Below are 27619 nucleotides of genomic sequence, written 5' to 3' on the forward strand. Positions count from 1 at the left end.
GCAGAGAGGATTTTGTAGCCTTCAGGGAGGAGTGTCAAAGCTTGTGACTGAGTTCTCCTTGAACCAAGTCTCCGTGATGGCGAGCACATATAGAGATCCTTCAGTTCAAGGAGGTTGCAGATGTCAGTTGAGTGACGGCAGATCGAGTGTTGAGAGTGACAATGTGGAGCAGCTTGCCATATTTGAGGGTCTTCCTCGGGAGGGCACAGGGGACGGTAGTTCCCCTAGAGGGTGGCAAGTGGGCCAGGGGGATGGTGGAGGATGGCGAAGGAACCAAGGCTGGCAAGGGAGCCGGGACAGTACGGCAAGGCAGGGGAGCCTGTACAGAGGGGGAGAAAGGCACAGAAGGCAAGGGCGCATAGGAGGAGGAGGAGGAGGAGGAGGAGGAGGAGGAGGAGGAGGAGGAGGAGGAGGAGGAGGAGGAGGAGAAGGACCCTGAACCATGATGGCTCCATTGAGATAAACATTAATGATGACTTTGGAAATGCTTTACTTATTGACTCTGGGTTGGGCAGCAGCATTGTTAAAGTGTGCACAATTCCACCCTTTTGCGTGCTCTTTAATTCCACCTCGTATTCAAAAGACTTTCTAAAATTGAGTGGTAACATGCAGACTCGCCATCTCATGCTGGCTGACTGTTTCCTGACCATAAACCAGTTAACAAAGTCTGTATGCAAACATACATTCACTCCTTTCCCTAGATATTGGTGTTCAGCCTGACTTGTGTCCCACAAGCAGAACATTTGAAGTGCTATACAAAACTCAGAAATAAATTAATTGCAGGCTTTCTGTAAATTAGGCAGTGAGCAGAATAATACATTCTGCAGTTTGCCTCACTAAGTTTATGAGCTCTCCAGTGTCTTGGCTCAACATTTTCGCAGTTATTTTCTTGGTCAGATGTAATAATCAATATTTAAATTATTTAGAATTGTTGGTTTAGGATTGTTCCTCAGATCAAATTCTACCCTATTACAGTGCGACTCTAGTGCCACAGATTGGGGTTGGGAAAGAAGGGTTTTGCATAAGGTTGGGAGAGAGAGAATACACAAACGGTTATTTCATCAATTTGAATTCCACCAACCTTAAAATGAAGATATGGCATTTTTGAAAATGTTTTCAAGAAATTATCAACCAATGATGAGGGCAAGTAAAGGCAAAATCACTTGTGTTGAACTGACCTAATGTTTCACAAGATGGCAAATGCAGTACTTTTCTAAACTCAATAGGATCACATATCATTGGGTATTGGATATGATTTTCTTTTGACTGATTGTTATCTTAACTAATTAAAGGTATATTTTTTCATTCTGAAGCAAGATGGAAAGTTACCTTTTGTGCCACCGGATGAGGAGTTCATTATGGGAGTGTCTAAATATGGTATTAAGGTGGCAACATCAGATCAGTATGTAAGTATGTATATTTTATTATGAACCATTCATGATGTATGCATTACGTAGCATGTATTTTTCTTTAAATGTATTTTTTTTATTGGTGATTTGTAAAGTGCCTGTGACAAGGCCTAAACTTGGGGGACCATGGGAGAATTCCCACAGTGATAGCTACACACTGATAGGAAGTAACCTTTATAGATTTGTATAATTTGCTAATAGCATATAGCCTCATCATGCTAGTGGTGGAAAAACCTATTTTAATCAACAGTCAGGTAGACTAACATGAAGCGGATGCATTTCAGACCACACCGGCTCTGGCCTGAAAGACATCACCTGGTTTCGGGTATTTTTCAGGCCAGGCACTGCCCTGATAAAACGATCCTGCATGGTCTGAAATGCATCGGCATCATGTTAGTGAAGGCAAGCGTCCCCAACCAGCACGATCCTCCCCGCAATGAGAGACAATGAAGGACTCTCCCAGAATGGGAATAAGGCCAAGACAGAGTGCGGGTGAGCGTAAATGGGAGTTTATCAATCAGAATAGGGCATGCAAAGAACTCTGCAAACTCCGAGAGTGTTCTGTCTGACAATAGCAAAGACAGGTGTATATATTTACAAAACACGTCATCAGAACCTACATACTATATGGGGCACAAGTTCAGTGGGATTGGGTGGCGATGACTAGCTATAGGCGCTGCTGCGATGTGGTTGGCCTTGGCTGGAGGACGTCACTGGTCAGCCTCGTGGGTTGGGCTGGGCCTGGCAGGTCAGCTGAGTTCATCCGGGCGGTGTTGTTGTGCCATTGTGGCCAGTGTCAGAGATGAATGTCTTTTCCTGACTTATTTGCCCTAGGCCATGCACACCGCAGTCATTCAGTTATTACAATATTATCTTCTTTAGTAAATCTTTCAATAGGTTATTCTACAGGTTAATGCAACACAGGAGGAATGCAGCTTGAGAGGGGTTTGATGGTGATTCATCAGTGCATGGTTACCAGTGTCTTGTTGACCGGTACCATAGGTCGAGGGGCTAAGTCTCAGGGCATGGGACAGGCGGTACATGTCTTTCTGTCTTGTTAGAAGTCGTTATGAATGTGCTGCTGTATGTTGCCACAGTATTGGGTGTCCTAATTGTACAGGGGCCATAAATCTAAGGTGATCCGGTGGGTTGTGGGGTTTAAGAGGGGGCGCCTTTGGATTTGTGTGTTCAGGCGGAGGTTTACTGCTGGGCTGTAAATAATGCAGGTGGCGGGCCATGGCCTTGGGTGCTGCAGAGGGGACTACAAATCTTTGAAGCGGCTCCAGCCTAGTCGGGGAAGGCGGAGCAGCGCGGCGCGGGCCTCTGCTCTCTTGTTTGGCAGTCTTCGCAGGGTGGGAGGGGGAATGGCCTTGCACATATTCACAAAGGTATCTTCCTCGTGTGTTGCCGATTTTAGGTGAAAACATCATAAACATTCGAACACTATACAATATTCATTTGGATCATTCGAAAACATACATTTTAACTTTGCTAAATGTCTCTCAAATATGGCCAGTCTGAGCACATTATTTGTACACTATGTTTTAACAACTACAACATTTAGTTATATGCATATACATTTGCAGTAAGTGAGGTAGTAGTGAGGTTGGTGGAGCACATAGAAAATGACTCGCCACCGTACGTGACGGTAGTGGCGCATAAGGGGCTTAGACATACACACATGACAGGTGCATTCTCGCGCGTCCTTCACATGAGCCCTCTGTATGGTTACATTTGTCTTTCCTTGCACTCTAGCAGCATTAGTTCGGTTATGGCGCGGGACCGTGGGGTGTAAGCTTTTCAATGATACACATAACAAATAGTCCCCCGGAACGCTTTTTATTATTTGCACACAACTGTAGTAGTGTGGGTTCTTCATTGCTAATGTCATGTAAACATGCATTCTACCATGTTTATACATTTTACAGGTTTCCTTAATAGTAGAAGTTTTGTGGAGAAAATGCATGCATTGCAAGTAGTTTTGGTATTAATATTTGGGAACTTTTGCTTTTATCTGAGGACCATTTTACAGTTCTCTTTTTCACCCAGGCTTCGCTGGCTGGGTCATGCTGGGAGCAGTGATACACTGCGGAAGGTGAAATGTTACAGTGTTGGTATCTTACACTAGCTCATGTCCGTCTTGTTCGTGGGAACGGGCTCACAGCGGATCTGCCAGGGAGCTGCGGCCACAGGGATAATTGAAACTCTCCGAAGGTGGGGGCCACGCTACAGTGCGCCGCGCTCGCACCAATTTTATTGGACAAAATGGTTTCTGAGGCCTAGCTAAATTCAATACGTTTGGGCAATGTCTTCAGCAGGTGAGCCATCCACCACCTGGGCCTTGGTGGTAAGGAGGGGACGCCCGATGAGCCATGGCCCTCACCTGGGGAAGAGATGTAGGCAAGGGGGGTCTTTTGGACCAATCCTCCCCTACATTAGTCTGCCTGATTGTTGATTAAAATATGTTTTTCCACCACTACCGTGATGAGACTATATATTAGCAAATTATATAAATTGTTGGTTACTTCCTAGTAGAGTAGTAGAATGTTTCCATGTTCGTTTGTGTAGTTGCACCAGTACCAAGCACCTGTGCCAGGGTTTGTCTAGGTGGCTAGCACGTCTAATCTTCCCATTGCTATTTTTCCACTTATTCTAAGAGTAAGGTGGTGCCCACTCCTTTTCTGTTGTTTATAAGCTTACCAGGGAGCCATCCAGAGCCAGTCCTACCCCCTCAGGTGGACTGTGGCCGCATATAGGGCCTCAATTCACCGCCTACCTCCGTGCCAGATTGTATATTTGCAGACACTTATCTCCGGCCTTACCTCTTGGTCCGTATACACACCAGTGTTTGTCTTTACTCACAGGAAACCCTGGTGCAACAGAGAAGGCCAAGTGAAAGAACCAACATCAAAGCTTAACGTTCCGTGTAGAAAAGCAGAGCCGAGAATGGCCACCACAGCCCCGCTAGAGACCTGAGCCCAGAAGCACACCTACCAGAGAGAGAGGGACATAGATGCTGCAGCAGCGTGGAGCACCCAAACCAAGAGTACGGCTGAGTCCGCTAGCAAACGTTCCATGGGAATGGACCCCAAATTGGGACCAGGAACTAAGGAGGGATACTTAAACAAGAGACTGGAAGTGTGGGTTTTTCTGGGTTAGGTCAGAGGTGGAGGTGGAGTATGACCAAGAGACCAGCAGGAGGAAGGAGCAGTGACCTGTAGAGGAGATTGATGGAGCAGCCGAGGGGTTGGCTTAGGAGTGAAGTAGTTCTGCAGTTTGAATGCATGTGTTTGTGTGGCGAGTGAGTAGAATAAGTGTGTAAAGAGTGAATGCGAAGTGAATGATACTGGGTGGAAGGAGGAGAGTAGTAGTAGGAGTCATAGCAGAGAGGGGGAGAAGTGAAGTGGTAATATCTAAGGGTGAAGGGGCAGTAGGAGGAGTGAAACATCTGAGGGACGAAGGACTGGTGGGAGGAGTTAGTCAGAGGAGTGCTAGTAATAGGGGAGAAGAGGTGAGTGGCCGTGACAAAACTAGCCTGAATTCAGAATGACTTCAAGGCACTAACCAAACTCATATTAGAACACTAATCTGTGGTTAGCGCAGGGAGAGTTAAAAAAAAGTCCTTGAGGGAGTCGCAATAGCCAGCATTTTAGGGAGCAGTAGGTGTCGGCGTTTGGCAGCACCAACAAGGGGTTATGGACGCCAGGGTTCGGGAGGAGTGTCTTGGCAAGAAGGGAATAAAACAGCCCTATGCCACCACAAAGAAAAGAAAATCCCTTGAACTGTCTCAAAGATGGTGTTTTCTGGATCTATGTGATTACATCAAATCTATTTTGCTGAATTAGATTTAACTGAATTTTCTTTGAGATTTTTCACTGCAAATTAATGTAGGGGAGATCTCCCGCAGCCCCCTGCCAGACCCCCCCCCCCCCTCACACCTTCATTTATACCCCAACTCAACCCTCCCATCTACAGTGCAGTGAAAAATGTCAAAATAAATTGGATGTCATCAAATGTGGCAAAATAGTATGCAATGTAATGGTATCATACAGTGTTTTCTTGCCATCTGTGACAATGCTGCATTAAAGGGTTGGAAAGAAGGAGATAACTCAGAAAGTCCTCCTATTATATTTTCACAGCTAAACACTGGTTCCTATAAAATTGTTCATGAAGGGTGGTGGAAGGGAATAGATGCAGACTCTTCCATAAATTGAAGAGGTCCTTATTAAAGCCCAAGTACTGGGCTCACACTGATTCTATACCATTAAGTGTACTTGCAACGAATACACTTGCATACATTTCTCCATGGCCGCTGTATGCTCCTATTGATGATTTTCCGCAGTCCTTTTGATGAGGGGGAGTGTACAAAGAACTTTCCTTAGTGAAATAGCAGGGGTCCATCAAGTTCGCTGCGCATCTCCCAATTGGTATTCCTGCTAAACATTGGGTTGACTGGTACCAGAATAGAATTAGACCCAGACACAACTGCAATAAAATACACCACTGTGGTGCGTTAAAGGCTCTCTCACTCCCCATCTTCTGCTATGATGGGGCCATCCTCAGCTTTGTTGGGATGGAGGGTGATCCACAGGGGACTGGGATGGTTTGGCTGCTAACCGATGTACCTCCCGGAGGTTGGAAGGCGTAGGATTCCTTAGGCCCCTCACACCTTCCAAGATCCGATAATATACTTTTCCCTTTAACAAATGGAAGTCTCAGCAGCCCCTTTTCCTGAGCAGGACTTATTGTGGAGAGGGGTTAGTCCCTGGCTGCAAGCATTCAGCAGAACCAGCTTACTTGCCTATCGGTGGAGAAGGCAGATTATAGTTTCTGTGTCCCACACGGTCCTTTTGGGACGACCCATCTGCTCGCCCTGCAAACACCGGCAGCCACGAGAACACATACAGGGAATTTTAAGATGGCACCAATGTCTCAGGGCATGCTTAATCATTCTCAAATGAAGGCTTGAAGTCAATTTAACTCCTATCCAAAACAAGGATATCAATAATTGTTGAAAGAACCAGTTAAGGAAAAAGGTGCTAAGCAGAGAACCAAAGACTAGTTTTCACTGTAAAGGCTAATCCCAGACTGGCTTACTAATACAACCACTGCTCAGAGTGTATAAAAAGGGCTGGAGGAATTACATGTGTTACTCACTGTTCCCTGGGCAAACTTGGAGACCTCTAACTTGACTGAGGTAGCCTACCTGCTGTCGGCCACATAGCAGAGGCTCTGTCAGATAGAGAGTAGTGACCACGCTACGAAGACCAGTGGTCTGCAGGAGGTACATCCCACAGCTTGACTCTACTACAGAAGCCTGGAGGACGTTGAAGGACACAAGAACTAGGCTCTGCAGAAAGAATCCTGAGAAGGGGGAATGCTAGTACTAGGGTACAAAAACCAACTCTGACAATGACCCTGACTGAGTGGGGAGGAGAAATGTTCTTTGCAATCGGAGGAGACAGAGGTGTGCACGGTGGAGGGAAGGAAGCCACCATCCCAAACCCAAAGGCAGTCGACTGAGCAAGTAACATGACCTGTGCAAAAACTGAGCGATAAGATGTGGAGAGATTTGGAGAAGAAAATATGTGGAGTGGTTTAGATGAAATAAGAACGAAGACCGTGTGGAGTTTCGACTGTAGTAAGCAAGAGCCAATAGATAATGCAGAGGTTGTAAAGTAGCTATCACCCCCACATAGTGGGAGCGTACCTGGGAGCTAATGGCCCACCCGCTGGTGCCTAGGCAGTACTTTGGGCCGTGATCTATTCCGGCCACCTGATTGGCTGAGCGCCCTTCCCCGGGTGCGAATCTGGAGAACTTCCTGGAGATTTCCTAGTGAACCATCCTTTGTGAATATTTACAGACTGGGGCTGGACATTGATAGACTTGCTTTGTGGATACTTCTGTAGTTCAGAATTTGGGAAAATGTCTTATATAAACTGAGGGCTAGCCAGGAGGATATATGCCATGTTAGGTTGGGCCTTTCTGTTGCCCATCACCTTTTGGACTTAGTCTGATAGCATATGGCATCCCTGGAGATACAGACTTGTTAATATTAGGGTTGAGACTGTCTATTGGAATAGTCATACCAAGGTGTTGGCGACACCTGAAAACCCCACTTTGTGTTGTTCCATGCGTATCACTGGTTTCAGAGTTACTACCTATTATTTTTATTGGATTCCCCTAGCCCCTACAGGCCTTTTACAAACCCAGAACCGGCGGCGACTGGTAAGGTACCAAAGCAAAATTTAATAAAGTGAGCATGACTGTGAAAGACCTATTTCGTCTAAATGACTCATAACTCTAGCTTTATTCCCACATGTAATATTCTCATGAGTCTACAATACTGGTCCTAAATTGTTCCTCTGCCCAGTCGTGAAGGCTTACTTTACCAGGTGATATGTTTCGATTTTGTTCTATTTTGACCAGACCTCATAGAAGCCTATTTTACTGATTTGGATCTTTCAAATTTAAACCCGGGTAAATTAGAACTCTGTTCATGCGCCAAAACCTATAACATCACATTTTTGTATTTACTCAAATGTGGACGAGGCCAGAGTTTTATCCAATAATAAATTGGTTTTAACGTCTGTACGAGTATTGGATTAACTACCTCGTGCTATTGAAAAAAATCAAACACTGATTTACGTGATCACCAAATTGGTGTGCAAAGAAGTTGAATTTCAGATCCAGAGTACTACACATTGCTTGATAATGTGCAAAATGTTCCACATGTAGAATGCAGGCATAAAACACAGTCAATCTGATTCAGTTGTGAGGTCACTATTTTCCAAAGGTTACTTGAGCTCCTAGTTTTCACTGCAATATCCAAGGCCTCCCAAGTTTGTGTCTTTTATTTTTTTGTTGGAAAACAACAAAATCGGGCTAGCTTGATTCCTAAATTATTGGTCCCACTATCGCTCTTTCGTAGGTTCAGCAAGCCGACTTTACTCAATCTGCACCAACCAGTTTTATTACGGGAGCTATTTAGATTTGCCTTCATTATTTTTGTATTCTTTCATTACTTTTGTAACAAAGGGTTTGATGGCCTCCATACAATTATGCAAGGCTCCCGGAATGTATGGGCCTCTGTTAACAATGTTACTTGAAACCTGATCAAGGAGTGGTAAGAGTACCTGTTACGATTGTTGATATAATTTATCAGGGTTTTACAGATATTTATTTTTAGTTACCAACTTGATCAATGGCCCCAAAGTATGTAATGATCTAACAGGCCTATGGTCACTCTCTGCTCCGTCAATGATTTCTAATGAGCAGCTAACTTTCCAGTCACCCACATTTTTATTGAAAATCAGATTTCATCATTTTTGCAACACATCAAATCACCATTATTTCCTTACACTTTAGACAGGGGAACATTTGGTTCATTTCAGTGTTCAAGATATCTTCCCCCTTCCCCTTCCTCCATGCATAGTCCCTCACCTAACTAGAACAAATTAACTAAAACACAACCTCCATTACAGTCGCATCTGCCTTGGACCTCCATGTATCCCCCACCGGTTTCCTCGCCACTCAGCGTCCATACTTATTAAAAAACAAATAAAAGGGAGCCAAAAAGGGAGCCATTCGCCCTCAATGTCCATGCAGGTTTTATTCAGTAAGTGCATAAAGGTACTCCATATCCTAGATTGTCTGTGCCTTTTGCACCCACTCCCTTTCCCAGAGGGTCCCTCCCCTTTTCCAGTGTTGGGCCACACAACTGCATGCAGCTACAAGGAAGGTGCGCACCATGTGACCCTCTTCTCCCACCTCTTCGTGCACTACCTCCACCCCGAATAGCAACAGGCTTGGCGGTAGGTCTCTTTGTATCCCGTCCAGGCCTTTGAGCCAGGAAACTTCTTTTGAATACCTCGGCATGTCGGAACACCTCCACCACATATGAAAATAGTCGGCCTGCAGCTGTTGACATCGCCAGCATCTTGAGTCGTCCCCATGTACATTTCTGCTAACCGCGCCGGTGGGTACTGCCAGCAATGGATTGTCTTGTAGACCTGCATTCAATATTGCAGGACCCGTGTGGATTTCCTGACCCCCATGCAGATGGTCACCTATGTCAGGTCAGAAATGTCTATTGCCAAGTCCCTAGGCCATTTATTCCTTACCAGTGGGCGTTCAGCGAGGTCCCCATGCTTCTATTCCGTATATGTCCTCGATATACGTCCCTTGGTCCCACCCTTCTGCAACAGGATCCTTTCAAAGAGGGGTTAGCTCCCTGCGGACGTTCTCTCCCCACCTGGAACTGGACGTTGCCCCTTGGAGTTGGAAATAGCAGAAGACTGAAAGCTTCCCTATACCCAGGTAATTCGCTAGCCTGGCCAGAGTCAGAAACTCGCCACCTTCCCTTAGGTGATCTGCCCTCGATGGGCCCACCTCGTACCAAGTCTGGTAGCGGTCCCGGGTTCAGCAATCGCATCGTGCAGGGGTGGCGCCCATATACAACTGAATGGTGATGGCCACGAGGAGAGCCATAGAGTGCCCTCCCCCCCCCTCCCTCTAGACCAACCAAAATACCACCAGAACCGGGTGCGTCAGCACTCTTTGGGGCATGTCTCTCTGCGGGACCCTAAATCATTCTCCCATCAGGTCCAGTGTCGGGACCTGATTATCCATGTGGACCCGCTGCTTCTGTGTTTGTATCTGTGTGGTGAACCATGATCCGCAATTGTGCCGCTTTGTAATATGCCGCCAGAACGGGAAGACCCACAGCCCAACCCCACCCCCCCCCCCCCACCCGTCTCCGGACTGCACCAGTATTCTATGTGCCACCCTTGGTCTCGCACCTGCCGATAGGGAACGTGTCAGTGCCCTCTGGATCTTGGCTAGGAAGGAGGGTGGGACCATTATTGGGAGCATTTGGAATAAGAATAGGAACTTGGGGAGAACTGTCATTTTAATACAATTAAGACGGGCCACCCATGAGAGAGTGAGCCGTCCCCACCGCTGCAGGTCGAGCTGTATATTCTCCCAAAGTGGCATGTAATTATTGTCAGAGGCCCTTCATTTCCTTTGTGACTTCCACCCCCAGGTACCTGAATCCTTCCTTTTGTAGCTTAAACCCCATGTAATTTAGGAGGTGCCTCTCTTCCCCCGTACCATTCCTAACCCGGAACACTATCGATTTCTTGAGGTTAACCCTGTATCCTGATAGCTCCCCATGCATTGGGAGACCTGGGAGAAGCGCAGGGACCGATGTCTGCAAAGAGGCTCACCTTGTATTCTATTCCCCCTAGGCAGACTCCCCTTACTTCTGAGTCATTCCTTATCTCTATTGCCCAGGATTCCATCACTAGCACGTAGAGCAGGGGGGAAAGGTGGCAACCATGTTGGATGCCTCGGCTCAAGTGTATCGCCCCCGAAACCCCCGGCCCCCCAATTAACCACCACTTTTGCACGCTGTGCCGAATATAGGGCCTCAATCCACCCCATCCACTTCGTCCCCATACCAATCCTCCCCAGTACACCCCTCATGAATGCCCAGTTCACCCGGTCTAAAGCTTTTTTGGTATCCAGTGAGCGGAGCAATGCACCCTCTTTCCTCACCTGTGGGGCCTGGAGTGTGTATGTATAGTTTTACACATGTTATCTGAGCCCTGCCTGTTTCGAATAAACCCTGACTGGTCAGCATGCACCAACCGTGGCATGAGTACCTCCAACCGTGACGCCAGTACCCTGGCAAATATCTTGGCATCTGTATTCAGTAGGGAAATGGAGCAGTATGAACCAATATACGTTGTGTCTTTACCTTGCTTAGGTAGGACTGCAATAAGTGCTTCCAGGATGGTGGGGGCAGGAGGGATATCCGCTGCTGTTTGAATTGAAAGGCTAGCTTTGGGTTTCATTAGCAGCTCCTGGTATTGCTTATAGAAGGCTGAGGTGTAGCGCTCTTCCCCTGGTGCCTTCCCAGATTTTAAGTGGGTTATGGCCTCTGATACCTCTTTCCAGGTAATTTTTCCGCCTTTAGGGTGGCCTTTTCCCCATCGGTCATACTTTGCATCGGGAGCCTCCCCAGGTATTCCTGTATGGCTCGTCCTTTATCTCCCGGGAGCTGCTTGTAGAGGCCTCATAGAACTGAGCAAAGCATTCAGGGTTTGTCTACCTGGCCTACCAAAAGATCTCTCCTGGTGCTTGTACATGTGTCACTCTTCTCTCTACCCTTTGCTCCTTTATTCTGTTGGCTATCAGGGTCCCTACTTGATCGCCCCTTTCGAAATACCGCTGCTCAGCGTAGCAGTTTTTTTTTTTCAAAACGTCCCCAATCGGGAGTGTATGCAACTCGCTTATCGCGCATCTTTGCCAGCAGCTCCTCACCGGTCCACCCCCGGCCATGTAAGTTCTGCCCTCATCACTCCAAGGTCCCTCCTCAACCTCCCCTCTATCAGCCCTCTCTCTCTTCTTCCGGGCGTCTCCCTGTATAATGAGGCCCCTGAATGTGGCCTTGGCCGCCTCCCATACCTTTTTCAACTGCACATCCCACGTGGCGTTTGTCTCAAAGAAGTGCTCGATCTCCTTTCGTAGGTATTCCCTGTTAAATGTCCCTCCATCTCGGGGTTCCCCGCCCTCCCGCTTCCACTCCCCATCCCACTACTACCATCTCGTGGTCCGACCAGGTCACTGATTCCACTCTCAGGGACTCAACCATTACCCCCTGCTCCTTTGGGACCAGCAAAAAGTTGGTTCTTGTGTACGTTTGGTGTGATCGCCACATATCTTCCCACAAATTATCCTGAAGGAGCTGTGCCAGCACCTTGTGGTTCGTCCCCTGTGGTTTTACCCGGCCCCTCTGTGCCGACCACCAGTCCACCTCTGGGTCTATTATGGCATTGAAGTCGCTTCCCACCATTGTCAGTCCCTCCCCCTACCAAAGCTCATCCAGCACTAAAGCACAAAAAGAAATTCTGAGGAAGGGCACTTGCTGTACATTGGGGGCGTATATTGATGCTAGGCTAATCACCGGCCCATTACAACGCCTCTTTACTGCCATGAACCGTTCTCCAAAACCCCTCCTCACCCGCACATCTGTCAGCAGGGCTGCGCGCGCCAGGACAAATACCAACTCCCTCCTTCTTCCTAGCCCTGTGGGAGGCCCAATATTGCTGACTAATTTCTGCCCCTTTCAGTGCCCTTTCCGCCCCCTGTTTGTAGTGAGTTTCCTGCAGGAAGTGTACCTGCAGCTGTGTTTTGCAGAACAGGGCTGCGTTAATGACCGGTTGTTCAGGGAGCTTTAGTCCCTTGACATTAAGTGTGGCCACCTTCCAATTAGCTATAGTCGGGCTGTAATGAGGTTCTTCTAAACATTCCGGGGGTAACCCCTCTTGTCTGGCCTCTGCGACTGTATTATGTATGTATCCCTTCACCTCCAGAAGCCCCCCCATCCCTCCTATTGAACCCTCCCTTCAACTTGAAAACCCCTTCAAATGTGTGCAGGCACCCGTGCCCAACCGGGATGTCCAACTCCATATCTCAGACACCTGGGCATCCCCTGGTTGCTAGGGTGATAGCAACCCCGCCACTCCACTCAGCATGCACTTTGTTGACCATTCAACAAAACCACTCCTCCCCCTTACTTTATGCAGTCACTTCATCTGAAGCCCCCTTCTTCAACTGGTTGCCGTTGGTTGGTTCGCCCAGGCCTTCTTAGTTTTCCTTGAGGCAGACTCCTTCCTGCAGCCCTTTGGCTGCGCGAAGGTGCTATTTAATTGCTCCCTCAGTCTGCGCTGTCCATCCCCTTCTTGAAACGCCCCTACCGTAACTCTGCCAACAACCGGGTCACTTGCTCCCCTTGTTTTAGCTCGTACTGCTCTCCCCCGTACACAGAGGAGAGGGTGAAGGGAAAGCGCCAGCGGTAGCGCACCCTGCCTCCACTCCCCCCATCTTCCCCCCCTCCTGCAACCGCTATGTCAAGGGCCTACTCTTTCTCCTCTGCTCCAGCGCGTAGTTGGACAAATCCTGATCGATCCTCACCATGGCCCCTTCCCACTTGAGGTCTCCCACCCTGCGGGCCCTATTCAGAATATCCTGCTTGTCTCTGTAGTTGTGGCACTTGGCCACCACTGAACAGGGTCTTTTTGCTCCCCCAGTGCCACGGTGGACCTGGGCGAAGCTCATCCCTTTTTTTCATAGGCCTTGCCCATGAGCTTCTTCAGTACCTCAAAGTTTGGCCTTCAGGTCCCTGGGGGATTCGCCTTCCCCTCCCAGGAGTCCCCATATCCTCAAGTTGTTCCTCCCCTCTTTGGCCTCACTTTCCCTGCTTTCTAGTTTCTTGACCCAGACTGCCAGACTGACATCTGATATGTCTGCGGCCCTCTTGAGTGTGTTTCAGGGCCTGCACTCTCTCCTCCACCTTAGAGACCCTGTCCGTGATAGCGCTCATCGAGGTCTGCACCTCTGCCTTGAAGGCATTCAGCTTCGTCTGGATCGCCTGCACATCGTTCTGCAGGGAGCCCAGTCCACCTGCCGCCATGATGCTCCTTCCTATCTGCCTCCTTTCTGGGTGTAAAGGGAGATCGGGGGGCCTGACAACTTGGGAGGGGGGCCCACCTCCTCTCCTCGGGGTCGCCCCACGGCCAGTGCTTTGGTTCACCTCCTCACCTCCCTCTGCCCTATCTTGGTTAACTGGCTGTCCCTTCAGGTGTTGCCTCGTTCCGTGGCAGCTGTCTCGCTGCCTCTACATCGCCCCAATTTGCTGCAGGACACAGTGGTATGTTGTCCTTTCGCCCCTTTTGGCCCAGGCTTGTCTCTGCCTCTCACCATCCACCAAGCTCTCTTGTAGGTCTTGCCATGCACCTTCGTGCCCTGCCTCAGGGCCCGGCGTCGGCCCTACCTCCTGGTGCGTATCGCCCTCCCGGCGCTCGCTGGCCTAGGTGTCCTGCTGCCTTGACTATTGTCACACACCTGCCGTCACCACCTTGGCGCTCAGGGTCGTCCATTATCTGTTGGTGTACCCTGCTCCTGCACCACCTGTCGGCCCGGGTGGCCTGATTCTTTGCTGTCCTGTGCCGGTAATCACTGCCTTGTGGCCCGGGAACCCTACTTCCTTTGCTGTTGCCACTCTCTTGTGATCACTGCCTCTGGCCCGGGGCCTCCCCTGCCAGTTGGTGTGCAATGCACTTTCACCATCTTCCGGCCCCAGTGACCTGCTTCCTTGTCTGCTGTCCTGTGCCAATGATCACCACCTTGGGGCCCGGGTATCCCGTTTCCTTAGCTGTTGTCACCGCCTGGAGGCTAGGGTCATCCCTTATCTGTTGATGCGCCCTGTTCCTGCACCGCCTGTCTCTCTGGACAGCCTGATACTTTGTCTGCTGCCCTGTGCCAGTAATCACCTCCTTAGGGCCCGGGAACCCTACTTCCTTTGCTGTTGCCACTCTCTTGTGATCACCACATTGGGGCCTCCCCTGCCAGTTGGTGCGCATATCACTTTCAAGACCTTCGAGCCCGGGTGCCCTGCTTTCTTGTCTGCTGTCCTGTGCCATTATCACCACCTTGGGGCATGGGTATCCAGCTTCCTTAGCTGTTATCATGCTTCTTCGATCACCACCTGTGGGGCTGGGGCCACGTCTCGTCCTTTGATGTACGTAGCCCAGTCACCGCCTATCGGCCCGGGTACCCTACTTCATTTGTTGTCCTGCACCAGCTCTCACCGCCTTGGGGGGGTCCGGGGCCGTGCCCAGCTGCCTGTGCGTATTGTGCACTTGCCTCTCTCCAGCCTGTTACAGCCTCCCCCAGCTCCTCCCCCTCAGCCGAGCTGGGGGATTAGCTGTTTGCTGTACCTCCGGTGTGGCGAGGCGCTGGCTCCGTCCTCTGGTCCAGTCACTCCACAGCAGTCTAGTACCTTCACTACCACTGGGCTCCGGGTCCTCCTTTTGTTCAGGTCTCAGGCAGCGCCATGAATACTGGTGGGGTGCAGAGCTCCATTCCTACGCTGCCATCTTGCTCTGCACCCCCTAGCAATACTAGTCACCCAAATGTAATCAGAATGTCATGCAACCTCAAATGTCAAATGTTGGGTTAGCTGGGGTATCGCAAGCTAGCCTCCCATTACAGACCCAATATCCGCGACAGGACAACAGTTGTGCTATCTGTACTGCAAAGTAGGTTTCTTTCTTAGATTCTTGTGTTTCAAGGATGGTTTGCCCTGCACACTATCCTCCTATTCCGTCATCATATAATGTATCTTAGGGTTTGAACTGCAATTTTTTTTGAAAATCAAATTTTATTGGCATTTTAGTTATAACACAAAACCGCAACACTGCATTTCTTGATGTATCCCCCATGAATACCCTCCACCACCCATGCTATGGATTTCGTCACATAACACCACTAGAAATTGGACACGTACTGGCTTCTCTTCGAAAGTCGGGGTTCTCCCTCTGGGTACACCCAAATGCGGGGCCAATTAACCTCACCCTCAAACCCCCTCGTTGATCACAAATCCATCTGTGTCACTCCTGAGTCGGCAGCTCGTCCCTTTCCCATCCCATCCCACCCTCTTCCTCAGCCCCTTCGGTCTCCCCTCCCGCATTTTTCAAAGTAAGGGAGCCACATCTCTTCAATGTTGGTCCCGGACTCGGCCAGGAGGTGAGTTAGGTATTCCAGATCATATATGGCCTGGCTCTTGGAGACCCATTCCTTCTCCACTGGCATTCCTCCACAGTTTGGCCAAGCAACATCTTGCTGCCACTAGCATGTGAAACATATTTCTCCGGTCTACTTCAGGCTCCTCATCTGTGCTAACTCCAAAGAGAACAATCCATGGGGAGAGGTCCTGCTGAATTCCGTCAATCCCCTGCACCCTAGACAGGACGTCCTATCAATATGCCTGCACCCTGGGGCAACTTGACCACATGTGAATATAGTCTCCCTTTTCGCTATGACATTTCCAACAATGCGGGTCATATCCTTCCCTCACCGGGCTATCCGCACTGGGGGGGGGGGGGGGTAATGCCATCTATGTAGCAGTTTAAGGGCTGGGTGCCTATATTGTAGTGACATGGTACAGCGATGGGCTCAGCTACACATCTGGGCCCACAGTGTATCCTCGATCCCTCTTCCCAGGTCCTGCGCCCATTGGACTCTCGAAGGACGGGGGTCTCCCAGAATTGCCACTAGGAGCAGTTTATGTAGCCCAGATATGAGGCCCCTGGACCCTTGCTGCGGTGTGATAACAGATATTGCTCAAAATCTGTCAATCCCCTCTTAAGATTTACTCCCTACCTTTCCTCTGTCAGAGCTCCCTTCAGCTGCAATAAACGCAAGGGCGATAAGTTATGCAGACCCAGGGCCTCCTCCAGTCTCTTCAGGGATATGAAGGCGTCTCCTTCCCATAACTGCCCTGCTGAGCCCCGCTTTATACGAGGTTTGGAATGTGAGAGGCTCCTTGATCCCGAGCCTAAGTGGGGGTGCCCATATACAGCTCAGCGGTGACAGCCACGTTGTGAGCCACCTAATTATCTCCTCCTTCTTCACACTTAGGCCATAGCACCTCCAGGACTGGGTGGCGCAGAACTCTGTTCGGGAATGCGAATCTTGGGGACCCACAACCACTCGTCCAACGTGACTGCGGCCAATACCTCATTGTCCATTATCACCCACTGTTTCCCTGACCCCGGGTTGAAGACTTGCAACTGATTTGCTTTATAATAAGTTGCTAAATCCGGGAATCCCACTACCCCTTCCTCCTTCGGCCGAGTTAATATCCCATAAGAGATCCTATGCTTCTTCCTCGCCCAGAGGGACCGCAACATGCATCGCTTCACTTCGGACAAAAAAGACGCGGGTATGGGCGCTGGCAAAATTTGGGGAGAACCACCATCTTTATATTAGCTGCGCCTTTCAAGACAACCCCAGCCCACCTTTCCATATCTCGTTTCACCGCCATCCAAAGGGGAAGGAAGTTGTTGGAGAAGAGATCCCTATGGTGCTGTGTCACCTGGATCCCCAAATAGCGAAACATGTCACTCTGTACCTTGAACGGGAGCCCATCCACGTATTCCTGTTCTTCTTCTGACAGTCCCCCAATTGCAAAGACCATTGATTTTTTTCCCAGGTTTACATTAAAGCCCGACAACCTCTCATGTTCCAAACTGGTCAACACATGAGGGAGTGATAGGGACGGCCTGTTGACATAAAGTAGCGCATCGTCTGCAGAGAGACTTATCTTAGTGTATCTCCCACCCCCCCCTACCGTGACCCCTCTAATCTCTCCACTGTCCGTGACCAACGCCACCCACGGCTCCATAACCAGTGCATAGATCAGTGGGGAGAGAGGACATACCTGGCGTGTACCCCGCCACTGGCAAGGTCTCTGATTCGCTCTCCCATTGACCACGACCCTAGCCTTGGGTCCCGAGTATAGAGCTGATATCCAACCCAACCACCTTGGACCCATTCCCAGGGATACAAAGGCCTCCCCCATGAAGGCCCAGCTCACCCGGTCAAATGCCTTCTCGGCGTCCAGGGACAGCAGGAGGGCATCCTCCGCCCGCACCATCTGCAAACTTATCACATGGAGGGTTTTTCACATGCTGTCTGCTCCCTGCCTATTTAGCACAAACCCTACCTGATGCGGGTGGATCAGACGGGGGAGGTGTGCTTCCAAACGTGTCGCCAATATTTTGGCAAAGATCTTAGCGTCTACATTTAGAAGGGAGATAGGCCTGTAGGAGGCACAATCAGCAAGGTCTTTCCCTGGTTTCGGTATAACAGCAATCCTGGCCTGCAGGAATGGTGGTGGTATCGTGTCTATCCCCATTAGCTGGTTAAACAACTTGGCCAAAGGCTTTGCCAAGAGGGTTTGGTACTGCTTATAGAAGTCGGCTGTACAGCCGTCTTCTCCCGGGGCTTTCCCTTCCTTCAACCTTTTGATGGCCCCCAGCACCTCTTCCACAGTTCTCTCTCCCTCCAAAGCCTCCCTTTCCGCTTCCGAAAGCCTGGGGAGGTTTTGCTCAGTTAGGCACCTCTGCATTTCCTCCATAGATTCCTCCACCAGCCTTGCGTACAATTCCCTGTAGAAAGTTGCAAAGCAGCACGCTATGTCCGCCCCGTCTTTCTGTACCCGTCCCCTCGTGTTTCAGATTCCGTCCACCCTCCTTTCCACTCGCCCTATTCGCCAGGAGTGTCCCCCCTCTCATAATCTCTGTCGGGTGTATCTCATTCTCTTAACGACCTCCCCAATCAGAACCGTATGAAGTGCCTGTCTCTTATCCCTCATATCGCTCAGTACGGCCCCCTTGTCTGCACCACCCTTATTCAGCTGTAGGCACAAGTCTTTCAATTCCCCTCGCAACTTGTTTTCAATCGGTGCCATTTCATGTTTTTTACGGGCCCCTTCAGCAGTCAGCAAACCCCTGAAGGTGGCTTTGGCCGCCTGACATGCCCGTTCCCCCATTGTCATTGGTGTCGAAGTATGCCCTTATCTCCTCCATCAAAAAGTGCCTGAACACTCGGTCCCGCAACAGGGTATCATTGCATCTCCACCTATAACAGTGTTTCTTCCGGCAGCCGCCAATTCACCCCTATTAGTTCATGATCTGATCACATAAGTCTCCACCCTTGGGGCCCCCACCTAGCCCTTCTGTTCCCTAGATACCAACAGGAAGTCAATCCTTGTGTATGACTGGGGGGAGGTTACCCCCAGGTCCCGGCCAGGACTTTTGCCACATGTCGACGCAGAAATGATCCTGCAATAGATTCTGCAGGACGAGATTCTCTTGCCACCCTTCTCGTCCCCTGGCCCTTTGCCGACCACCAGTCCAACTTGGGGTCCAATATCAAATTGAACCCCTCCCCCAAGCAGCATTACTCCTTCGGCCCACTCATCCATCATCCTGAACACCTGACTTAGGAACCCTACCTGACTCACATTGGGTGCATAGAGGGTGGCAAGTGTGATCCGCATTCCTTCATACGTACCTTTAAGCCCAGAAACCTTCCCCAAAACCCCTCTTGACCTCAATCTCCACAAGATGGCATGACTTGCCCAAAATTTTACACATCCCTCCCTTCTTAGAGGTTTTGTGGGAGGCTCAGAAATTCCTCGCCATCTTTTATTTGTACCTCCGCCCCGTGTCGATAATGTGTCTTTTGTAGAAATAAGACCAGCAGTTTCTGTTTACGAAACAAGTTATTAGTCAGAGACCGTTTGTTTGGAGAATTCAAGCCCTTAGCCATGTTTAGCCACATTTAGCGTACCAACCATCCCCTTAGCACCACTCTCCCATTAACCCTCTTGTGTCCCGAAAGACTTGCTGCCTCATCTGCACATGATTTCCATAGCATGTACCACAACCCCCCACTCCCCCCAGCTCCCCTTGCCACCCACACCCACCCTCCTAGAGGGAAGATTCACTTGGGAGCTGTGGCTGAGCAGTCAGACTTCCCTCAAGAAGAGTTAGGCAGTATACAGAGTATTCCCAATAGGTCAAAAGAACACAGTAGAACAAGTAAACACTGACCAGAGCTTGGTGTAAAAGGGAGATATAAATATTTATTTAAAACCACATCTAGTAAAACACACAGGCACTAATATTAAGCAGTTCAAAAACATGGTCACTAAAAGATATACACTCCCTTAAAAGAATATTAGACAATTCTTAAGTAAAGCCCCACTTATTTTCAGACAGCGGTGAGCACTTAACGCAGATGGCACTCTAATAATTCGTTTTAAAAAGGGACAGAAAAGCAGAGTATAATTTTGAAACAGATCCCAACACTTTCACAAGAACACAACACGAGAGGAAGGCAAAGTAAAACCTTCAAGTTACAGTTCAGAAGGCCGGATCCACTTTAAGAGGATCAGAACGAAATGTGTCCAAGGTCACACGGTTGAAGTGCACAAATAGTCTTGCAAAGGTTCAGAAAGAGTTGGACCAAAGAAAGGGACCAGTTAGATGGTCAAGGCGGCCAGCCCAGTCCAGAAGGTTAAGGGATTATTATTACCTTGTAGCAATCTTTAGAAAGGGAGGCCTTGCGGACACGGTACCTAAGTGGTGAGAATAGTCCAGTGGGGGCAGTTGTTCCTGGCAGCGGATGCAAGGCAGTGATTCGTCCGGGGGAAGAGAGGATCTCGTCGGGGAGGAAGACAGGAGTCCGTTGCACTGCCAGGGAAGAAACCAGCCGCGGAGTTCTCGGGTAAAAGGAGCGGTCCTTTTATTCGCGGTCCAGTGGTATGTGGCTATCTGGTTGCCGGGGTGCTTGGAACAGGCAGTTCGACCACAAGACGTCCTGGGATGCGAGGAAAAGAAGGTAAACTGGTTGTGCCCACCAGTCAGGGGAAGAAGCCTCTCCAGCCGGGAGATCTTCTCTGTCGTCGGGAAGTGGCGAGTCGGTTCCGCAGGGCTCCACCGGTGGTGTCGTCGTGGTAGGTCGGCTCAGCTTCTCCCTCGTCGGATTCTCAGGTCCTCTGGCAACTTCTGAAGTTCCAGTCCCCAAAGCCCTGCTTTTATGCAGCTCACCCCCATTCACTCAGCCTAGCTGTCAATCAAACATGCTAAGTGGTGAGCCGGCCGGCTCACCACTTGGGCCAATCACACAAGAGTGCGACTTGAGTTACCAAGGTAACTCAGTCCAGGGTGCCTAAACCCCCTCCCACACTCCCTGTGGTACCCAGACAGAGTGGCACCACTTTTGGAGGCTTCTGTGGAGAAGCCCGCCAAAAAGTGGAACAAAGGGCTCGACTTGGGTTGGAGTCACAGAAGAGAACACAAATGGCATTTTAGAATCGAGTCCTGGCAAAAAATACCAACCGGCGAATTAATATTAAATAAATAAACCGGCGGTATGTTCGAGGCTATGAGAATTAAATAATTAAAGCTTGTAGCCTCGAACAATGGGAAAATCCCATAGGGATATATTTGCGGTCGAATATAAAAGTAGTATCCACTGCCACCAGCCAAACCTCGATCAGGGGGGATGGAGACGTGCCCCCTCGACTAACAGACCCTGGGGCAATCGAATTGCCCCGACCAGTACGTCCACAATATGATGGTTTGTACCGGTTTCTGTTAATAATTTGGGACTAGTAAAGCCAATGGTGACTTTACATGCCCTGGGAGACAGTAGTCAGTCCCAGGATATGGAGTCTATGGTGGGGTGTCACTATGACACCCCTGCGTCACTGCACGGAGGGTGCTGTGTAACACACATAGTAAAAACGCATAAAACCCTATGGAGTAAAGGACTCCATAGCCCATAAAACACATTAACAGTCAAAGGAACACCATAAATCATGTCCAAGAGTGGGAGAAAAAGAGTCTCACTCTTGGCAGGAGAAAAAAACAAACTCCAGAAATCCAGCAAAGTTGCTTGGGGACTCACTAGGTTAGGAAATTCAGCCTAAAGAGAGAATTCTCCCTAACAGGCACAACATTGACTCAACTCGAATTAACTTTCTTTTGCATGTGTTATATCAACCCTTTCCTTTAGTCTACATGGAGTAGCTCCTAACCGTACCTCAGAGCCTCTGGGCCCTTGCGTTCTGTAGTCCATAGATAAAGACCAGTTTACCAATTCAGGGTGTGCCAGTCTTAAACAAATATAATTTTCATTTGGATTAGAGGGATCTGGGTATTGTGTTGCATCAACTATAATATTGCGTATGATTGAGCAGGAAGCTTTTACATTAATTATCAAGTGTGAACGTTTGTTCACAAGATAGTCCCCCTTTCCTTGGAGTCCTGTGACAAAGTTGGGACATGTCATGTAGACCATGTCTCGGGTCGACATTTTTAGTTGGTTTGGAAAAAACTGATTCACCCACTCTTGCTATTTGGAAGCACTTTCTAATTTTTCTGGCCTTACCTTGTGGTAGATTTAGTGTTACATGCTTCTCTATCTATTAGTCGCATACATATTGGCTGCATTGTTTCACTTAGTCTTGTTACATTGTCGCCAATTTTGGTAATTTTGTATCACTTTGGTAACTTTTATCATTGTACAATGCATCTTACCCTAGACTAACACTCGAGGATTTTTGGTTGCCCTAGGTGTGTCAAAGGGACAAGTTGGTAGCATCAGTTTTTCCTTTGTTTCTTTTTCTGTGTGTAATTTACTTTAGCCTTACAGCGTTTGGCTACCAACTGTGGCTAGTGTCCAAACATGGCCGTGCTACATGGTTTATCACTGTGTGAGTGGTATGCATGAGTTTTGCCACAAGTGGTCCTGATTGGACCATTGCTGGGGTGTGGGCCAAATATGTCATTGGCTAGTGGGAGTTTCAGCTTTTACCCGGCTTTTGGGAGAAGAGGACCCCTGCACCTACTCTGGAGAGATCCTGGAAGAAACCAAAGAGCCAAGAATCCTGTCCAGCTGCAAGATCTGCAAGGAGACCAAAGACCCATTGGAAGAATGCCTGGTGACAAAACTCTGCTGGTGTCCTGGTAGAGCCCTGTCCTGTGGAAGATCTCCAGCAGTCTTGCATTCTTGACGTTTCTCTCGGAGTCCTACGAAGAAGATCCTTTGGAAGTGCCCCTGGACTGCCCAGTGGCTGACAGGCTCTGAGTGTCAGCTACCGTGCTGCAGAGGTCGCTGTTCCGAGTTGAGGCCTGGAACTCGGGGTGGTGTGGGGGGGGGGGATCTTCAGCTTGTGTAATAGGACTTACCTCTGCGGAATTCTGTGGTCCTAGCATCAAGGGGACCTGAGATAGGGGGCGAAGTCCGACTGCGGCAAGTGAATTCCTTTGCGTCGCTGTGCATCAGTGGCCATTGTCTAAAACTGCTTACCTGCATCCAGTTTGTCCTGAGAGGAGCCCTGCATAGAGTTCTTTTCTTTAACATTTTTCAACTGGAAGACCTTGCACCAGCATTAGTCGCTGACCGGAGAAGTGCTTGAACCTGCCAGCCCTAGGATCAAGGGCTGAGGCTGACTGGAAAAGCCACCTAGGGCCTCTTCAGAAGTCCTGCCAAGTCCTACGAAGAATCTGAGTACGGGGGATGAGTTATAGGAATACTTGCCCGAAACCCTAACTCCCGCAAAAGTTTTGATAACTTTTATAGACTTTTGGCATAGTTTGGCTTTGCCATTGCTTGCTCACACAAGCATTCCAAAAGTTGGGGACACTTTTGTTAGATTTAATTGTCTGGCGTGGTGGAGAGTGGCTGTCTGTGCTCCAGTTTTATTCCCCGTTTGCTTTAAAGCACGTTGTTGAAGGCAGAGATGTTTTACAAAAACTACTAGCTTTGGAGAGTGGCTGTCTGTGCTGTCAGTGCGAGCTGTGGAGTCAGGGGGTTGACTCTGCTCACTCTCTCCCGACTAAAGACACTGATTTCCGGCCCACTTTGATCATTTTGACTATGGATTCCCGCCTGGGTGCAGGCCAACGGACAAAGCCAAGTGTGCTCACACCGCAAGGATAACACTGCACCTTGCTTGGGGAAAAAAGTTGAGCTATAAACCCTAAGGAAGGGATATGTCTGTCTGAAGTAAATACTCTAACCCTGACTTCTCAAGTGACAAGTCATGGCGGTGGGGGATGGGGGGTGGCGGAATCTGGCCGTGTTCACCTCAGAAGTAGATGCATCAATACATTGTTTCTGGCTTTCTTATTGTCCCCACCCTCCCCCTTGCAATTGGTTGGAACAGTCAGGTGTGTCTCTGCCTTTGTTACTGGCAACCATTTCCACTTGCCTTCTGGACTTTTTTCCATTTCTCTGCCGCACCTGTGTAACTTCTCCCCTGCCCCTTGTCTGTGATTGGCTGTTTCCCTCCAGGAGGTAGGCTCTTTACCACACCCCCTAGGGAAGCCCCCTCGGTGAAGGGCCCCATGGCAAAGGGCAGCTCCCAAACAAGCAGCTCCAGACTGTTTGCCCGTGTTCGCCTGAGAGGCCTCTAACAAGCCGTCAACCATCAGCGACTGACAAGATAACTGTAGTCTGGGTGGAGGAGTACAGCAATCGCTGTATTCCAAAAAGCCTGCCTCTCATATTACATACACAACATAAGCATACCATAATCAGCCGGCTAGTAAAGAATACCCCTTCACTGCTGTGTAACAAACGCTCAGTGGTGTTCTTCACTGTTGTGTCCCATACTTCGGCGTTCTCCATCTATTCAGATACCTCAAATCTAGGTGTTTGCACTTCTGCTGTGCCTCCAATTTAGGCATTCATATTCTGTCCTGGTGGAGTTTAGCCATGCGTCACAATCGGGTAGAACAATTGTGAAGATTAGCATTGCGTGACATTTACACAACTGTAATACTAACTTGTGTCATATCTAGACAGAATTGTGAAAATTAGCAGTGCGTCACATCTAGACAGAATAGTGAAGATTAGGTCTGAACATAGTAACCAACAATCACTGCCCCCCCATAGGGTGTCTGCCGCTATCATATCTCCTGTCTCAATAGCACTTAGCCTGACTGTGCCAGATAGCCATACCTTGTACTTAGTCTGATATTTGTAAGATTGTGCCAGATTGAAAACTCCATTAGGCGTCTTCTCCCATTATCCAGGTGTCCCAAACATAGGTGCTACTGTATTTGACTGTCAGAAAACCCATTAGGCATTTTCTCCCATTATACAGGTGTCCTAAACCCAGGTACCACTGTACTTCACTGCCTACAAATCTAGGTGCCAGTCTATTTAGTGTCTACTGCTGTATCCCAGTAAGGTGTCTCTCCCACCACCCAGCTGTTCCTAAATCCAGGTGCCACTGCATTCAACCATTCATTCTCCCCCATCCCAAAATCCAGATTCTAAAGTGCCTTACTTCCTACTGTAGTACCCTTTGTTAGGCGTGCCCTCTAACCGGGTATCACGAACCACCCGCCCACTACCCTTACCAGGTGCTTTAGGCTGGGTAAGTACACATATCTAGCACTGTATTCCAGTTGAAGGTGCGCCTCTCCTCAGACACATAATCTGGCGTACCTGTCCCACAAGACAGACACCATGCCCCACACTGGACAAAACGGAGCAACACGCTGGTGCCCCGGTAGGCCTGATGAGACCCACCCCAGCCGAACTCGACCACCACCAACACACAGCCCATCACCCCAACACTGCACCCCATCAACCTGCAACCCTTACAACTCACCTATCCTCCCCCTTCTCACCAGACCAACCCCCCCCCTCACCCCAACCTGCTATGCCCCCCACGTAGATCCCGCTCCGCTTAAGAGCCGCAAGAGGTAGCAGAGAACATTGTCCCCCGGACCGCGCGGCGACCCATATAAAACGACCGTCACACACCACACCCGCCACCAACCACTCACCCACACCAGCTGCTCACACCTTTTCCGAACAACATAGCACCACCAACTCACGCTTCCCCAGTCTCAGCACAGCAAGAGCAGCTCTGGCCAAAACACCAAACTCCACAGCCCCTCCCACACCCCTTGGGCTGTCCAAAAGCCAAGGAAAGGCCCGGACCAAGGCCACCTTATGTCCCTCCTAGCATCACCCATTCTCAAGCCCAGATTGCAAACACTGCCACCACACTAGGACCCAAACCTCCCCAACCACACCCAACCCGGTCCTAGCCCTGTTCCCTTAATCTCCCATTCACGCGGTTCCACTTTCTCCACACTGCACCTCACCCTACTCTGCCCACCTCTTTTCCCCCCTTCACTCCAACTCCCTTCCACTCACAACCCTACCTGCCCAGCACCTACAAGGACACCCCATCAACTATCCTGCATACTCATCAACGCCAGGTTAGTCTCCAAAAATAAATTCCACCTATCTGACCTCATCACAGAAGAAAACCCAGGCATCCTTTTCATTACTGAGACCTGGTTTGCTGACGATTACGAGCCCATCGCGAACAAGGCCTTCCCACCTGGCTGCAACCTTGCTGTCCGGAACAGATCGTGAAGGGGTGGAGGACTTGCGATACTACACAAACACCAATTCCCACTAATAATTAAGGACACGTCAACCAATACCACAGACTACGAATCCCTCATGGTAAAACTTCAACTCTCACCCTTCACCTCGCACAGCTTCCTACTCATCTACAGACCCCCCTAGCTACAACAAAAACTTTGCAGACACACTTTGCGAAAAGCTGGCCAACAACCTCAACCTACATCTAACACTTACCATTTTAGGGGGTTTCAACATCTGGTTCGACTCAGCCTCAAACCCTATGACCCAATCGCTCACAGACAATCTAGAATCACTCAGCCTGACATAATACATCTCCACACCCACCACACGGGAGGTCACACCCTCGATGCAATCTTCAGCACTGTAAACCTATCTACCCAGCCACCCCGCCCCCTTTCATGGACTGATCACTCAGCCATTTACTTCTCCATACCACTGAGCACAGCGGCCGGCAGCCAAGGCCACGCATCACCACCACCACCTCTCATTCACCTATGGAATAAAGTCGTAATCCCCCCCCCCCCCAGATTTGACAAACTCCCTCCTCAGCTCTCTCCCTACACTTTCCCTCCAGGAAGAACCTCCAGCGATAGAAATATTTGCCCTCTGGCTTTCAAACACCCTTACACCACTCACTCCAGCAACACAAACCTCTCAGAGATCAGGACCCACACCCAGGTGATTCACCGCCAACCTCAAATCACTAGAAACCCTCAAGCACCGTCTGGAAGAGACTTTGAGAACCAACACTGCAGCCCAAACAAAACCGCTCTAGCAAGAACAACCAGAGCATACAAACTGGAAATCGGAAAAACCAAAAAAACATTCTATGGGAACAGAATCCTAAATGCTCGAAACCCGAGCAAGGAACTCCATAGAATCATATCCCCGGCCTGCTCGAGCCACCCCCCACCAGTCTCCCAAGCCCTATGTGGCACCTTATTACACTACCCCCCCCCCCCCCCCCAATGCTCCACAATGTCACTATTGATAGACACTCAGCCATCATCTCTAAATTGGAACACATGCCCCCGCCCCCTACCAGCCCACAGGCGGACCTTCTTCAAACCCCCCCCTCCCCTCTCGATACAAACCTTCAACTCTTTCTCTCCTATATCACACCAGGAGTTCAACTCGCTCGTAGCGGAAAGCCGCCCTTCAGGCTCCCCTGGGGACCCCTGCCCGCCCACTCTCCTCTAAAACATCCTAGCCTCAACCTTTGTAGGTAGTATTGCACGCCCAATCCTCAACCACTCACTGAAATTAGTATCCTTCCAGGAAGCCCTAAAAACCTCCTACATCAAACCCATCCTCAAAAAACCGACACTCGAACTGTTCCTCCCCCAGAACTACCAGCTAATCTCCA

General features: G+C 49.4%; 1 protein-coding gene across 2 annotated transcripts in view; it reads left to right on the forward strand.

Moving 5' to 3' along the window:
• Positions 1–27619, forward strand: part of ITGB1BP1 (integrin subunit beta 1 binding protein 1) — a 269425-nt gene that overhangs the window by 79400 nt on the left and 162406 nt on the right. For both annotated transcript variants that reach the window (XM_069606001.1, XM_069606002.1), the window contains exon 5: positions 1314–1406. In XM_069606001.1, the coding sequence (XP_069462102.1) occupies positions 1314–1406 (93 nt within the window). The remainder of the gene's footprint in view (positions 1–1313; positions 1407–27619) is intronic.

Source organism: Ambystoma mexicanum, chromosome 4p (assembly GCF_040938575.1).
Source record: "Ambystoma mexicanum isolate Mex_15411 chromosome 4p, UKY_AmexF1_1, whole genome shotgun sequence".
NCBI classification, from domain to species: Eukaryota; Metazoa; Chordata; class Amphibia; order Caudata; family Ambystomatidae; genus Ambystoma; species Ambystoma mexicanum.